The sequence below is a fragment of the Artibeus jamaicensis genome, unplaced genomic scaffold, assembly GCF_021234435.1.
Source record: "Artibeus jamaicensis isolate MK-2021 breed Jamaican fruit bat unplaced genomic scaffold, CSHL_Jam_final scaffold_1283, whole genome shotgun sequence".
Taxonomy (NCBI): domain Eukaryota; kingdom Metazoa; phylum Chordata; class Mammalia; order Chiroptera; family Phyllostomidae; genus Artibeus; species Artibeus jamaicensis.
Genome location: NW_026522028.1, coordinates 22,879,718 through 22,897,124, shown reverse-complemented (window position 1 = coordinate 22,897,124; position 17,407 = coordinate 22,879,718). Strand labels below are relative to the sequence as shown.

The 17,407-nt window shown below is 39.2% G+C and overlaps 1 protein-coding gene across 7 annotated transcripts in view; it reads right to left on the bottom strand.

The window, feature by feature from the left end:
- Positions 1–537: 537 nt before the first annotated feature.
- Positions 538–17,407, bottom strand: part of MID1 (midline 1) — a 374,792-nt gene continuing 357,922 nt past the window's right edge. For 6 of the 7 annotated variants that reach the window (XM_037157517.2, XM_037157518.2, XM_053655803.1 and 3 more), the window contains 3 exons: positions 11,179–11,340; positions 9,701–9,908; positions 538–4,488 (listed from right to left, as the gene is read on the bottom strand). In XM_037157517.2, the coding sequence (XP_037013412.1) occupies positions 4,140–4,488; positions 9,701–9,908; positions 11,179–11,340 (719 nt within the window). In that variant the 3' untranslated portion in view covers positions 538–4,139. Of the gene's footprint in view, positions 4,489–9,696; positions 9,909–11,178; positions 11,341–17,407 lie in introns of those variants that run through there. The other variant, XM_053655805.1, reaches the window with a different exon arrangement.

The window sequence follows — 17,407 nt, the reverse complement described above, 5'->3', positions numbered from 1 at the left end:
CTGATGAGTAGGGCTGCAGAACTGGCATTTCCAACAAGTTCACAGGTGGTGCTGATGCTGCAGACCCATGACCATACTGCACAGCACTGACTTAGATCAAAGGGGCCTGCATCTGTAATGAGTAAGTTCTGTGAACCAGGGGGTGGGGTTGGGAATAGATTTATGGACCAACTGCTGGGAATGTTCCAGACCACACTGTAAAGAACAACTCCTCTGCTCAAATCATCCTTGTCCTCCCCCGCACAACCCCACATATAAGACTCAAAATCAAGCCATTCTTGTTCCAGGTCTTCACTGCCATATAGATTCTCTTTTGTTGTGTTTTTAAAAAATCCTTGGGTATATTTTGAGTCTTGTAAAGTAACTGTATTTTGAATGAAGAGAGGCAGGATGGTAGACACTAGCAAATTTCAGGCAAAAAGGAAAATAGATTATATGTCTCAAAGTAGTAAGTTAGATAAATATTTGTGGGAATCATGAATGTGAAAACACAAACTGAAGAAAAGGAACAGAGACAGGCAGAGTCAGAGGGCCTTGGAACCACAAAAATGATTTTATTTTGAAGCAGAAAACAACAGCAATGAAGAGAATAGCCTGGGCTGGGTGAGGTCTTGGCAGTGTGACTCGAGTACCAGGGACTGAATTTGTCCAAGTGAAAGGAGCAACACAGAGAACCAACTTTCCATTTACAAACTCAGCAAATCACCACATCTTCATGACACTAATTAATGGATTCCCATTTACACTGGCTTGGATTGCTTTTCAGCTTTCAGAATGATGTTGTAAATATTTTTGCAAGTGAAGGAGCCAGTGCAGTGAAGATTTTGGTGTCCACTTTTCTTCTCTTTTTGATATATCAGGCATTGACTCAATTACAGGAAAAGTAGAAAATATTTGTGAGACTTTTGCTTTAAAAGATCCCCAAAGAACAAGAGTTTCTTATTTGCGGCACTACTTATATTTTGGGCCGGACAATTCTTTGTCATGGCTGTGCTGTACATTGTAGAAGGTTGAGCAGCATTCCTGGTCTCTATTCATGAGATGCCGGGTGCACCCTCTCCCAAGTTCAAACCAAAAATGACTCCAGACATTGACCAATTCCCCCCTTGCTGAGAAGCACTATTTTGAAAATAACCTTCCTCCCCCATTATTGTCTTTGTATTCTTCTAAAAACTTTGCAAGGGCAGACCAGATAGATCATCAACTTCCCAACATTAAAAGCACATACAAGTGAGCATATATGTGTGTCTCTGCAAGCAATGCATATATGCCTGGAGCCAAAATGGAATTTCACGTTCACTAGAGGGTGCTAGTTTGGTTCGTTGGCAAGCTTAAGATCAATATATCAGTATCATAATAAAATGCCTGTTTGTCATCTGCTCTTTTCCTCTTCTCCAGCAGAAACCATCATTAATATTTGCAGTCAGTTTTTGAAGTCATTTTCTTTTAATGCTGGGAAGAAAATCTTCATCCAAGCTCTTTCTCATATTAATCTATTTAGATTCCTACTTGAATTATATGACCAGCCACTTTGACATTAGATCCAGGTTTCTTCATTTGTATCCACCAAGAAGAGAGGTGCCATATTTCTGAGTTTTGTTATGAGGACTGGCTGCATAATTTGAGGCCCAGTGCAAAATCATAATGCAGGCTCTTTGTTCAAAACTATTAAGACTCTCAAGATGGTGACAGCATTGTTGACATAAACATGATGGACCCAGCAGCCTCAGCTGGCACTGCATCAATTTTGTTGTATTAATTTAATTGGCACTGCCATCTTTTCCTCCCCTGAATTACAATGCTTCTCGTGAAGGACCTCAAAAACAAAATACTGTGACCCTGATCCATTTAAAGAATTGTACTGCAGCAAGTGTGTATACCATATATTTTTTAGACTTTCAAAAAAACTCCACATGGATATCTTTTCTACATCATTACAGTAATGAAAGTAAACAATGTGGACTTCCACCATATACATATTTTCTGGTAAATATGACAACATGGACATAACTGGTATTATCCACAATGTTTTAAGTTAGCAAAGAGTGAGACTTCTACAACAAAATTATAACATAATCCCTTGTCTTTATAAAAATAGTCAAAACATAACCTAAATGGCTTTCAGTGAAAATTTGAGTAGTAATTGCCTTATATTGAAAAACATTATATTCAAGGAAACATTGTCCTTCTGGTAAATGCTTTACATTAACATTGTAAGGCAAACTGTAGTATTTATTGGTACCTGGAGACTATGAATTTTAGACCCTTTTATTTAAAACCTGTTAATGTACAAAGTGCATTAAAATATCCATTATTCAGCTACCAAAAACAGTATGTAAAAATTACTAAGACAATACTTCAGTTTATTCTGGGAAGGCAAATACACATTGTTATTATATTATAAAAAAATCCTATCCGGTTTCCAAAGAGTGATTTTTTCCATTGAGGTGTTCATCTTTTAGATGTGAAATTGCCCTAAGTAGCTATCAAAATATTCATCTGGGTATAAATAATATAGTAAATATATAGATTCTATCTGTTAAGAAAAAGGAGAGCATCTGCCAGTGAAGAGGACAGAAGCATGGGAGGTTGCCATGAGGTCCAAACTTGAAATCACATAATGTGATATTGAAATAGTGGGTCTATGGATGGAGTGAGTACAGAAGAATAATGGGTTGATTTGCTTAAAAACAAATCACTACAAACTATGCTTAAATCTACTAGCCTGTTCAGTCAAAATGGCTGACCCAGTAGCCCAGATAAATATTTTAGCACATGAAATGATTTGTAGGTGTCATGCCCTTCATCAAGGTAGAACTAATGCCAGATTCCAGGTCCAAGGACTGCTTGAGAAAGCCTTACTCCATGGACCATTCTGGCATGTCAGGTCAGCATGCCAAAAATCCCACCTGATATTCTATTAGCAGGTTCTGTTGGCAGGTTCCAGTGTGGGAATAGCAAACTTGATTTTGTCTTATAACTCTATGGTAAACTATACTAAAATATACAGAGGGACTTCTACATCTTTCAAGATGTCTTTAATGAAAGTCAGTTTATAATAACTTTTGAGGCATGTATACTAGCAAATAGTACTTTATGCAATGTCCTTTGTCATAAATGTTAAATGTTTTGGGGGTAACTTATATTTGAACATGGCAGTGGTGGTTTAGGCCATGTCCTGGAGAGCAAAATCAATGCACAGTGATGCTGCCATTAATGGTAGAAAATGTTTCTTTCCTCAGCCCCAGTGACAAAAGAAAAGTTATTTGGGTGAGGGTGGAAGGATAGGACAGCTATTAAATATAGTGAATAAATTTCACAGGCCTAAAGAAACTATTAAAAGGAAGAATGAAATAGATTTATACCATGAAATAGAATCCTAATTCTGATGAAACACAAATCAGGTTGAATTTCTGAATAATCAGTAGGATTCAAAGTGACTATTTTCAATTGCAATCTCATTCTTAATGTTCTCCCAGGATCCTTAATCCTGGAAAAAGCAGGGTACAATATGGCCAAAGGTTTCAGAACCTTTCTTTCCAGGTATCTCACCAGCCATCAGAAGGTAATTAAAGACTTGGCCATTGCAGATCCCAAGCTCCAAATTCAATTCTTTCCATTCTCGCTTTCACGCTCCACTTCAGTTGACATAACAAAAGCTTCTTACATCACAGTCAAAACACCTCAAGATAAGCCAGAGTAAGAATTCCTATTTACTTCCCTACTAGGTTCAAAACTATGTTTTATTTTTATAGCAGCTGCATATTCTGTTATGCACTGTCATAGACTATGGTGAAATAAAGATTGTAAATAGCTGATAAATGTATGGGCCTCTAAATGTGCAAAACCAAGTAATTCCTAAAAGAATTGTAATCCCCATTACGTTTCTTTTATAAATAATCTATAAATTTTCCTGTAAATACAAAAAAATTTGAAGAAATTATTAAAGACTGTACTTAATACAAAACACAGTAAAGGGGAGGCAAGCAATCTCCTGTTTTGAGACCTATATTAGCTAATTCCTGGATACTTTTTGGCGAGATTTAATCACACTCAGGAAGCCTGTGCTTTCTTTGTCCCCTAAATGGTGGCCATGAGCCTTTCTATTCCCCAGAAAGCACTTCCATGTGGCCAGGTGCTCATGGCAGCTGCTCTGTGCAATCCAGATGGTCTGGGATGGGAAGCCCAGTTATAATGGTCAGACATTTGTTCCACACGGTGAAGGTGGGGCACACAGGCTGCGAGAATGTGATGTCAAAGGTGTAGAGGTGGATGGAGTTCAAAGCATCGTAGAAAGCAATGGAACCATTATCATAGTCCAGCAAGATACCAATGCGCCGGAGGTGGGGAGCTGGCTCAATGGGGATTTCCTTGCTGTTGTGTCTCACCACCCAGTTATTGTGGCAGCGGCACAGTGCCCAGGAAGCAGCATTCTTCCCAATCCACTCATGTTTCGGGGCTGATTTGTATGCAAGGCCAATGGCATACCTGCAGAAACAAAACAGCAACAGGAAAAAAATAAGCACATTGCACAGATACGTGAAATGCTTTCTATGGTCCTCAGGGGTCATGAGAATGTACTCCTCTGGTGTCCCTGTTCATTTCCTTCAATGAAAGCTTGGCAAGAGCCCTAACACATATGTTCCTCATCTTCTTCCCTCCCAAACATATAGTGGACAGAAAGGGGCCATTGTATTGACCCACATCCCTGTTTTCAGTTCAGACATTATAAGAGAATTTGAACTCTGTGTTTTGCTGCTTTTTTTTATACTGTCATGAAGACTCACACAATGAATTCTCTAGACCAGCAGCATCCAACAGAACTTTATGCAATGATTTAAATGTTATTCTCTGTTCAATATGGTGGTCAGGAGCCACATGTGGCTACCAGGCACTGGAGCTGTGGCTGCTAAGAATGAGAAACTGAACTTTATATTTATTTAACTTTAATTAAATGAAATCATTTAAATAGCTGTATGTGGCCCATGGCTACACGAACAGCCCTACTCTAGACTTTTCCTCTTGACCATTGAATTTTTCAAGTGACATCATGGTTGTCATTTTCGACAACTTCAAGTCCACTTTGCAGAAGGCAATCATGCAGAATGATTTTCATTTATGGGGATAAGTTTCTTGTCACCATACAGCCTCAGTTTTCTCATCTGTAAAACAGGGACAATGACAGTCTCCATCTGAGGTTATGTTAAGGAGTAAAGGAAAGAATACATGTAAAATCCTGGGTACAAGGCTAGCATGGAACATTCAGTGACTGTTACTTTATTATTTTTGTCCATTGATACATTACTAGTAAGTAACAGATTCAGAATTTAAACCTATGATCACTCCAAAAGGCCACAAACAACATTCTCTAACACCCACCCTCATCAGAAATTGTGTAATTTCATCACTGCCAAGGGCTGTTCTGCTTATATTTCCTGCTACACTTTGAAAAATTCTGAATGTCTTTGAGCAGATGGATATCCTAGTTATTCTAAATGTTCTCTCACTGCTCAAAAACATGTTAAGAATTCTTTTCACAATGCTATAAGTTTCTTAATCTCTTTTTACCCCACTGAGGTATGGCTCTGTAATATGTATAATATTTCAGTTATGAAGATAAGCAAAACCCACCATTCTTAATAAAGAGTGAATGATTGAGAGCTCAACTTTTAATATAACAGAAACTAGTCTAACTAGATATTGACATATGATACCATACCCATGTGGGTATGAGAGAAAAACTTCATTGGTCTTTGATAAAAGGACATTCTTTTAAAAATCACATGTTGGGTTTAAAATACAATCAGTTTTAAAGTGCTTTGTTTAAAAATCATTGAATTAAAAAAGAGAATGGAATCAATAATCCATTAATTCCAGTGCGTTAACCCATCTGCCATCAATTCAACCTTTTCTCTGCCCTCTCACAAATCCTGCCCTAGATGCCAGGGACAATCCTGGGGTTGCACTTTCCAGAATCTTCTTTCCAGTAGGAGTCAGGATCAGGTTCTGCCACTGTGAATCCCTTGCACAAGACCCAGAAGTTCTAAGAGGAGAGTAAACACTCTGTTCCAGACAGCAGACAGCAGTGGTAAGCTTTATGGAAGCTTTTGGGTAAGCTCCTGGGCACATTAGCCTGTGGGCTGTGGGTCACCTTCCAATACCTACAGCACATCCAGGTTTCATGGACTGGAATGGCAGGCTCTCTGACTTGTGCTCCCAGCCTTTCCTCAGCTCCAGTAAGCCCCTGGTTCTCTTCCTCCTTGGAGTATCTAGGGTAACTTTTGTTTTTCTATTGAAGCCTAACTGAGGCACTTTGGAAAGGTTTTTGTTTTGTAATTTTTGGGTATTTTCTCTATGCTCTGGTAGACAATGTTACCATTTTTTCAGACAATTTGAAATCTACATTTGCAACACAAAATAGCCACATATCTGTATTGTTTCCTTCTTGTTGCTGCATACCACTTCAATTTTTTTATTAAAGAACTTTGACATTTATTCCCCATTTGAACTGAACTCCCCATAATATAGCTACTGCCAAGTATGAATGACTTCATTCAGCAAATGAGAAAACACAGAGAAGGTTAAAATTAGGAGCAAAATCCAGGATCTTGCCCTCTTCCCCTTGACTTCTGGCCCAGTAATCTTTGCATGAACCCATGCTTAGTTAACACAATTTCGAAAAATACCAAGTGCACATTATTAGCATTAGACAGTAAGAACTACATGTATAGTCCATTGAGCAAAGGAAAATACCATTCATTATACTATCATTAATCTGAAAAATATGCACATATTTCTATTGAACTTGAAAGGAGCAGACAGAAGGTGATATTCCATTAAGTTATACAGTGGGACTCAGAATTAAAAAAGGACAAAAATTATGTTTCTCAGAGCAATGTTAACATGCCCCATTGCATGGATCATAACATTCATGTTAATTTAAAGTCAAGACTGTATTTCATGAGAAAATATATGTGTCATTAGCTGTAAATCAAGGCATCAGAAGAATTTGATGGTAGAGGTCACTCCCTTGCTTGCTAACACCACCCAGGAAATGTTCAATTATGTTCTACATGAGAATTTTCTGAATCTGACAAAATCAGGTTTGTAAAAAACCAAACTGCGGCAATTAATTAAAAAATTTCCCCCCTTATAAGTTGGTTTTGACATCTGGAGGGTGTTTTCAAGGTAATGCTGATCTGTGTTTATACAACTGAAGTGGTCTGGCAGAATTTCCCACACCATTCATCAATGGGAATAAGATCATAATGATCAGGTATCATTTATCATAAATAATTATTAATGGGCTTGTAATTATTTAGACACTGGATTCCATCCCATATTAACACAGCACATTAACTAGAAATGTTTGCTCCTCTGCACCTGCAACAATTCATTGCATTTTCCTTTGGGCTTTTATCTTGCCCCTGTGGAGCTAAAAACTATAAATGCCAGTCTGGACCAGAGCCGAATAAAGTGGAAGGATTCATTTCCCATCCTCCAGCAGGATGCTGAAACAGGAAAAGGTTCTGGGCAAAGAGAAATGTGAGGATCACAACAGTAGAAAACCTACTTGGTTGGCCACTATAGTTACTACTGTTGGGAGACAGGAAACATCCAAGCCTGTGATTTCACTTAGATTTCAGTTTACTTATATAAACATTATTTGCATAAATTTGAATTTACAGTTTTTTTAAATAAATGAGGAGTGTTTTAGCATTCTTATCTCAAAAATAACAATGTTATAATATTAATTGTCTTCAGGTTATGCAGTTTTAAGTTTTTTTTTAAAGCAAGGATTAACCTATTACTGCTTAAGTACACCACCGTAAGCCCTAAAAACTATGTTTCAAAAATACAGCATGTTGGTTAAGAGCAGGGACCAGCAAACTACAACTCGCAAGCCAAATGTGGCTCTCTGCTTATTTTCACAAATGAAGTTTTATTGGTACACAGACACACCCATTTGTGGATATATGATCTATGGCTTCTTTCTCACTACAAGTAGAGTTGAATAATTGTGACAAAAATCACCTGACCTGCCAAACCAGAAATTGGACTCTTGGGTAAGAGTTTTCACTTTGATTGAAGACTTCCTAACTCTACTACCTATGAGCTTTGTGACATTGGGCATATGCTTCAGTCATTCCCTTTGTAAAATGGCATACTAGTACCTACCCTTGTAGGATTAGAATAAATGAGTCAACATTTGTAAAATGCTTAGACTAGTGCTTGGTGCATAGTTGTGGTAGATGAGGACTGCTCAAATAAAAATAAAATTGCTCCCTTTCTGAGCCACAGCAAACACGTAAATTTTTGAGACAGCCAGCCAGAGTAAGGTGTTCAGTTTGTGGCTGTGGAATAAGCAAGGTCAGCTTTGTGAGGTTAACCTGGCAAGGTAAACTAATTAAAATGTAGATTGTACCCTGACATTCACCCTTAGGCTTACAAAGTCCCTGGGCTGGATCTACCAGACCTTTTGAAGTGATTCCCACCCAGTCCAGGATCACTGCTTCCTTGAATACTTCAGCTCTCAGCCATTTGCACCAATTGGCCCAGTGCAGAATAAAAAATATACAAGGCAACAGAAATCAGTTTTTTAAAGTAATGAAGAGTAATGTTTTAATGTAGATATTGGCAAATTTTTTCTATAGTGGGCCAGAGAGTTAATGTTTCAGCTTCATGGATCATAGGATTCTGTTAATTACTGAACTCTGCTGTGTGGCTCAAAGGCAGCTATAGACAAGATAGAAAAGAATGGGTGTGGCTGTGTTCCCATAAAAAATAGGCAGTTGGCCAGGTTTGGCCAAAGGGCTGTAGTCTGCTGACCCATGTTTTTAGGCATGAAAGAGCAGTGTTAGCATCGTAGGTCTCCCCAGGGATGAGGAATCTATCATAACTGCAATTCTTGCCATAAATAAAAAAATGGATGAACTTAAAACCAGTTATTTTTCTTACTGGTGGAATGGTAGGTTAGATGATTACTTGACAAATACTCACTGTCTCTTCTTTCCCCCATGGGAGGAATATACTTCCTGTACCGTTGACTTTGGGCTTGGCCATGTGGCTTGCCAATGAGAAGTTAGTAGACATGAAGCAAGCAGAGGCTTGAACTGTGCTTGTACTCTTGGGCTCCTTAAGAAGATGGCATGGGTAGCCCACACATCCAAAGAGGATGAAGAGACACATAGAACAGATATAGATCCAACTTATAACTTAAAGCACAGGTGACAAACACAAGGCACGTGGGACAAATCCGGCCCTCTACCTTGTTTTATCTGGCCCAGCATGTTGTTTCTGCCTGGCAGCAGCGCTGAGCTCCTTGGCCCTAGTTAAGGAGTAGTTACATTTATACAGTCCTACAGTTATATTTGGTCATTTGAAGGCAACCTTGAGGCTGATGTGGCTCCCAGTGAAAATGAGTATGACACCCCTGGCTTAAAGCAAAGCCCAGCTGAGGTCAGCCTTGCTTAGCTGACCCACAGATGTGAGTGTTAGTAAGCAATAATAAATGATTGTTGTTTGAAGCCACTGAGGTTTGAGGTGTTTCTTATACAGCATGACTGTAGCAACAGCTGACTGATATGACAGAGGTTTTTTGCATGTTCTTCTTCAAGGTGGACTCTGGTATGGGTTGGTGCTCTGGTATAGAGTAAGATGTGCCTTTTTATAACTGGAGATAATAGATATAATTGCCTACCATGTGCTTCCACTTATGACCACTTCCCAGTAATGCCGGCCACTATCAATGAACACGTTTCCAGCTACACCATAGCTCCCTTGACTGGTGAAGCGTTCAGGCGTGTGACTCTTTTTGGATGATGACTCATCACGTTCTACTGTCAAGTTATCATGAGACACCTTTAGCTTTCGATGTGCAGATTTGGGATCCAATTTAAATGGTTGGCCTAGAAACAAGTTTACAAAAGAAAAAGAGGAAAAGGACTATTTATTTAATGTGACCAATAACATATTTTCAGAATCAGACTTTAAAAACAGTCATGACATGTCTCAAAGATATATTTTACAGAATTAACCCCAGTGTATGCATGTATTCATTTTTTTCCAATTTACTCTCTAAAAACATATACCAACAGAAATACTGAGAGGAGAAATTAGTTTCATGTTTAAGAGTACGTGTTTATCACGATTCCCAGTCAGGGCACATGCCTGGGTTGCAGGCCAGTTCCCAGCAGGGGATGCATGAAAGGCAACCATACATTGATTGATATGTCTCTCCCTCTCTCCTTCCCTTCCCCTCTAAAAATAGATAAATAAAATCTAAAACAAAAGAGTATGTGTTTATCAGCAGTAAAGTTGTTTGACTACTGAAATCAAGGATTTGAGTTAAATGAGGGTTCTCCAGAACAACAGTTATTGTTCTTGTTGACTGGCTGGCTGGCAATCCTATAACATGGCACCATACTGACACACTCCAATTTGCTTTCTCTTGGGAGGTCTTAATGTAAGGAAATACTGTGTTATATAACATAATATTTCTAGATCAAAAGATGTAAAAAAAGAGGCTAAAACAAAACACATGTGGGCACAGACAGAGAGAGAGAGAGACGACAGTGTTACGAGACACGTGTATAAACCAGATCATTCTTTGTTGTGGGCTGTCCAGTGTATTGTGGGATGTTTCCCATCATCCCTGGCCTCAAACTACTAGATGCCAGTAGCATCCACCTCAGCTGTGACAACCAAAAATGTGTCTAGACATTGTTAAATATCCCCTCCTGGGGGGGGTGTTGCAGAATCACCCCTGATTGAGAATCATAGACTTAGGCAGATATCAGTAAAATAAAAAAATTCCTGCTGGAGTTATTAATTTGCTAATCTGCTACAGAAAATACCTGCCATTTACAAAGCACTGACTGTGTATCTCATGCACATGTGCACACACACACTCTAATTCTTACAAGAACCCTTCCAGGATTACTTATTTTAAACATTAAGAAGTCTGAGGCACAGAAAAGTTAATTATCTCATAGCCCTTAAGAGTAGAGTCAGTTTTGGAATTAAGTGGTATTTGATACAAAATGCACTAGTCCCCACTGGCTCTCTACTTGCTTTCTGAGACAGGCAGTGACGCTTAAGACAGAGGAAAGGAAAAGAAAGGGGAACAGAGGCAGTTGAAAGGAGACACTACAGTTTTGCTGAATTTATGTGACTTACTGTTTGTCTTCAACTTCCCAGGCTCACTGCTGCGGCTGCCTGCCTGGTTGATGGCCTTGACAATGAAGATGTACTTGGTGCCACTCTGCAGACCATGTACAGTGTAGTGGTTCTGCTTGATGTTGGGCACAATCATCCAGCTATCTGCTGAGTTACAGAGACCTGCAAAGCCAACCAGATGTGGGGCAACATTTGTGTAATTTCAAGTTATTTGAACCATAAATGGAATGATTTCTCACTTCTTAGGGAGATAATCAATAAACTTGGATGCTCAGTGTCCTGCCGCAAGTAGTTCAACCTGTAATATTATTATGTTATTGTGTGCTCTAAATGCAAAAAAACACTTAAAATTATTACATTGCAAATTTTGTTCACTATGGATGAGAACAGCAAAGATGGTTCTGCCTGGTACCTTAAGCACAGATTATGTGCTATGGGTCACCACTGATTCCTCCCCTCCATTGTCATTATGATGATCATTAAATATTTACATATTGATTCTTAAAATTTTTTATTTAATTATTGTTCAAGTACAGTTTTCTGTCTTTTACATATCAATTCTGAGACTCACAGAAGGTGAGAAGAGACCTGAGTGATGTATGAGAAGTTGACTTTACTAAAGTAGATGTAGTAGATTGCATTTTTTACTCTAGTTCACCTCCCTACCCTGGATCCAGGCCTAAGAGACTTGGCAGTTACTTCCTATAAACAGATGGGATATATTCCCTTATCAACGTGGCTCTGAATGACCATGTGACTTGCTTCAACCAATTGGTTGAGGCTGAAATGTCAAGGTACCAGTTGCAAGAGTAGGCATTACAAAACTTTAGAGGCTCTGTTGCCCTCTTGCACCTCTGTCATTGTCACAAGGAGAACATTCCCCAGAGAGCCTGTTTATCCAGATAGGATGAGGTTCAGGGGACAGCTCTACTTTCCAGCCAATGCAGGAGGGAAGCCAACAGAGACTGGCCAACTCCAAGCTAACTTATGCCAGGAAAGCTAAGAAAATGACCATCAGGGTTATTTGTGATCCATCATCAGTGTGGCCACAGTTAACTGATTCAGGAGACATGTTCCTGAGAACATCTTGCAGCAGTGGCACTAATGAGCAGCCCAGGTCCCAGTGTGGGTCTAAGAAAAACATTCACAGGGATTTGACCAGCTGTACTCCTAGCATGGCTGGTTTCAGAGCAAAGTGGGGCTGCTGCTCTGGATGCATTCTGCAAGCTGTGGGTTGGGGAGCAGGCGGAGAATTTATGGTGCTTGGAGAACATGCAAGAAAAAGGAAGCCTGCTTTGTTTTGCACCTGGCTGATGCTGAAAACATCTCTTTGGTATTAGGTCCAACTTTCCTATCTCCCCTCTCTACCTGTCAATTAGAACTCTATTAGAGTTCTAATTAACAGGTACTCTAATAGGTACTCTATTAAAAAGGTACTATTAGAGTACCTCTAAAAGGTACTCTAATAGAACCTTTTTCTGGCTCCTAGGTGACTGGGTTGTCATGAAGTTTCCTGACTGTGGTGAATTTCCTTCACCAGTTTTTGATACAGGGCCTGGCCCTTGCATATCCTGAGGGCTCTAAACTCACCCCTCCATCCCTTCCTTTCAGTGGATTTGCAAGTTAAATGGTTAGTTCTTTTGATCTTGAGTCAACTTATACCTTGCCACACTCTCAAGAAGCAGCCCCCTAATCTTTCTTTGGTCTCACCTCTTGAGAATCTAATAAAACATTTCTGTAGAAAAAAGTTCAGGAAGCCTGTCTTTAAATCCTACTAAATACTTTCTCCAACCTTTGAATTAAACATTGCTCATGATAGTCTCACAGTTGAGAAGAACATAAAAGTATTTTTTCAATTGTGAAAATTCCCCTCATATGATTTGCATCTTGGGTATACCATATTTTCAGACACACTTCAGTGAGTCTTTAAAAAAATATATATGTACACATATGTATTTGACTTTGGGAATTTCCTGTCACCTCTTTACATTTCCACTTGGCAACATTTTCACCAGGAGGACCACCAAATTTGACAAAGCCAGCATGAAGTAAGGAAATAATGTGAAGCTCAGAGAAGAGGTTGTGTGTGTGTATTTGTGTTTCGAGATACAAAGGAGCAGCTAAAACACCACCACCCCTCACCCTCACCCCCTATTTTCCCCAACTCTTAGCTCTATGTTTTTCCACAAATTCTTACTTGTGTAAAACTGAGGAAAACATTCACAAATAGTTTAGTAACATGGGAGTCTCCCTGCGGCATATCACTTTTGCTAATTTCTCACCTTACCTTCTGTTTGAACATAGCTGTAATAAACTCAATACTTCTGGATAGTGCCACAGTCAAATAGTAGATTTTGATCCAAGCAAAGAATGGTCATTTTGAACTCTAAGTTCTGGGCCCCAAGAAGCCTGTAACTCACTTTAGATATTTAATAATAATATTGTAATAGCAACAAGACAAAACAATGAGCTTTTCTATTGCCTACGATAACCTACTCATATTCCTAGACCTTCATCAACAGCACACAGGCATGAATGAAAACAATAATAATATTCAGTACAATCAATGAGAATCCTATCAATGTCACTGCATTTACACTGTTCCTGTTTAATTGCATATGTTACAGTAAAATGACTACTGTGGTCAAAGAAAGCAAATGTAAAAATGTTTCAATAAACTTTACATCACTGTACAACCCAAAGCTGGGTTTAATGTGGTAGGGGACTGCTTTCAACAACATCATAAAGCAGATGTCTGGAATTGCTGCAAACTGCAATTTGGCCTACAATCCAAAGTCTTAACCCAACAAAGAAGATGTAATGTTTCAGGAACCTTTTCCAAACAAAAAAAAAAAAGGACCCTGGCTATCCTGATTACTTTGAAGAGGTCACTAAGTTTTTTCCTTGAATATTAAAAGAACAAATGTTTATGAAGTAGTAAAATTTCATTGGACAGCTTTACACTAATACAATGTAGTTTCGTACATACTGATAACGATTACTATTTAGACTTACTTTTTATATAATTGCCATCACCAGAGTAATAATTGAGAATTTGATTAAAAATGTCAAGAAAGCAACATTGACCATTTTCTTTTGGGGGATGGAGTAAGTGGGGTGCCTTGGAGTGCACCATTATTGTGCTGCTAGCATTGGTCTTGCGCCAGCACCACTTAACTTTCCGTACATGGCATCAAGCGCCAGACTTTTCTGCCTCAATACCCCACTGTGTCGGGACTATGGACCATGTTTTATTCATCTCTTTATGAAACACCCACTAACCATCCTGACTGAAACTTCACTTTTTTCCAAATTCATTTCCAATCATCTTTCAGGGTATTCCAACACTCACCTTTCCCAGTTCGGCTTGAAGTATTAAAACAACAATGGAACTTAAAGATAATTAGTCTATAATAAAGCTTAATTGAGTTTTTCAATTTCGTACATTTTTTTCTTATTCACAATGGGTCAGAAGCATTTCCCCATATAATGCAACTCATTACAAGATCCTAATTACATTTGGGATTTCATAGCCTTGTATAACAACTGTCATCTTGCCATAAAACATTATGCAACATGGACACCCTTCAGAGAGACCACACACCACTTCTAACATCTTTTGTCTAACAGATTGGACAGAAGATAACACTATTTTCTTTCTTTTCTATAAAAATAGTATATTTTTAATAACTTTCATGAATGTTTTCAAAATGACTAAAATAAACACAGATAACTTCTTTGTCTTAAAATCTTGAAGAAATTAATCTTTTGATTTTTATTAATAGTAAAAATAAACTGTGGGGGAAAGGCACTAATTTAAGATTTTAAATGATGCATTAAAGTAGTTTTGGATGTGATGGGGACAAAAGGGGACAACTGTAATTGAACAACAATTAAAAGAAATTTTAAAAGTAGTTTTGGATAAACAACATGGATAACACTGTAAAATGAAGTACATATCTATTTGTTAATAAATTCATTAATATCTGCAACTATGAGTCTGTTAATAAAAATGAAAAATAAAAATTGGATTTCCAGCCCAGATGGAGGCGTAGGTGGAAACACTGTGCCTCCTTGCACAACCAAGTTTAAAGACAACAAAGTTTTAGTAGAAAAAAAATGCAACCAAAACACAGAAAATTGAACTATGCAGAAGTCCGACAACAACGAACCATTCAGCCAGACAGGTAATAGGGGCAGAGTCAGTGGCTGGCCAAGCTGAGTTGCACAGGAAAAAGTGGCCAGACCCACCCAGGCCTGCAGGCAGCAGTCGGCAGATCCCAGGTGTGGGGTGGTAATGGGTGGACCCAGAAGGGCACAAGGCGGCTGGCTGACCATGGTCACACATTGGTGTGCAGATAAACCAGGCAAAAAAATGAGCAGTGAGATAGACTGTGCAGGCTAGGGCCCCAGCGATGGGAATTAAAGCCTAAAAGCACCAATTGGAAAAACTTGCTGGGTTGAGGTGCCGGGAGAGGCTCCCAGGCTCACAGAGTTTGTTGGAGAGACCCACAGGGTTCTGGAGGGTGCACAGGCCCACACACCCCGGACCTGGCACTAGGGGGGCCTGGTTTGCTTGCGGGAAGCAGCAGAGGGAACCGAAATCCGAGAGAGTGTGTGGAACAAATGCCATTGCCCCTCTCTGACCCTGCCCCCACATACAGCATCACAACCTAGCAACTGGGTCACCCCGCCCTGGTGAACACCTAAGGCTCTGCCCCTCATAATAACAGGCACAAAAAGACCAAAACATTATGGTTCAAGAAGAACAGCTCAAAGCCCCAGAGCCGATACTTCTAAGAGACCAAGAAATAGCCAAACTATCAGATGCACAGTTCAAAACACTGGTGATCAGGATGCTCGCAGAACTGGTTGATTTTAATCAGAAAATAGAGGAACAAATGAAGGCTAAACTAATTGAAATGAAGGGGAATGAACAGGAAACCAATAGTGATGGAATGGAAACTGGGACTCAAAGCAAGAGAATGAACCAGAAAGAAGAAAAAAATGACCAAATAGAAAAGAATGAAGAAACAAGAATTCAAAAAAAAATAAGGAGAGGCTTAGGAACCTCCAGAACATCTTTAAACATTCCAACATCCGAATTATAGGGGTACCAGAAGGGGGAGAGGAACAGCCACGAGTGGAAAACTTATTTGAACAAATAATAAAGGAGAACTTCCCCGATCAGGTAAAGGAAATAGACTACTTCCAGGAAGTCCAGGAAGCTCAGAGAATCCCAAAGAGGAACACACCAAGGCACATCATCATTACATTAGCCAAGATTAAAATGAAGGAGAGAATTCTAGAAGCAGCAAGAACTAAAGGGATAGTCACCTACAAAGGAGTTCCCTGATGGGACTGTTAGCAGATTTCTCAAAAGAAACCTTACAGGCAAGAAGGGGCTGGAAAGAAGCATTCCAAGTCATGAAATCCAAAGACCTACATCCAAGACTGCTCTATCCAGCAAAGCTTTCATTTAGAATGGAAGGGCAGATAAAGTGCTTCTCAGATAAGGTCAAATTCAAGGAGTTCATCATCACCAAACCCTTAATGTTAAAGGGACTTATCTAAGAAAAAGAAGATAAAAAATATGGACAGTGAAAGGACAGCAAACTCACAGTTATTAACAACCACACCTAAAATAAAAGCAAACTAAGAGGACAGCTAGATTAGGAGTGGAACCATAGAAATGGAGATCACATGCAGGGTTAGCAACAGGGGAGTGGGAGAAGGAGAAGAGGGGAGAAGGCACAGAGAATAAGTAGCATAGATGGTAGGTAGAAAATAGACAGTGGGGAGGGTAAGAATAGTATGGGAAATATAGAATCTAAAGAACTTGTGACACATGGACATAAACGAAAGGGGGGGAATGGTGGGGAGGGGGTGTGCAGGGTGGAGGGGAATGAAGGGGGGGAAATGGGACAACTGTAGTGGCATAATCAATAAAATATATTTTAAAAATTGGTAATATCATTAATTCTGCATTTGAGCGTATGAATTTGATTAGTGGGAACCTTAAATACCATATGATCTCACTTTTAACTGGAACATAATCAACAAAAGGAAAAACCAAGCAAAATATAACCAAAGTAATTGAAAATAAGAACACTCTAACAACAGCCAGAGGGGAGGGGGGAGGGGACTGAGGGGAGAAGGGTGTTCAGGAACTACTATAAACAACACATGGACAAAATCAAGGGGGAGCGTGAAGGCAAGGGAGGGAGGT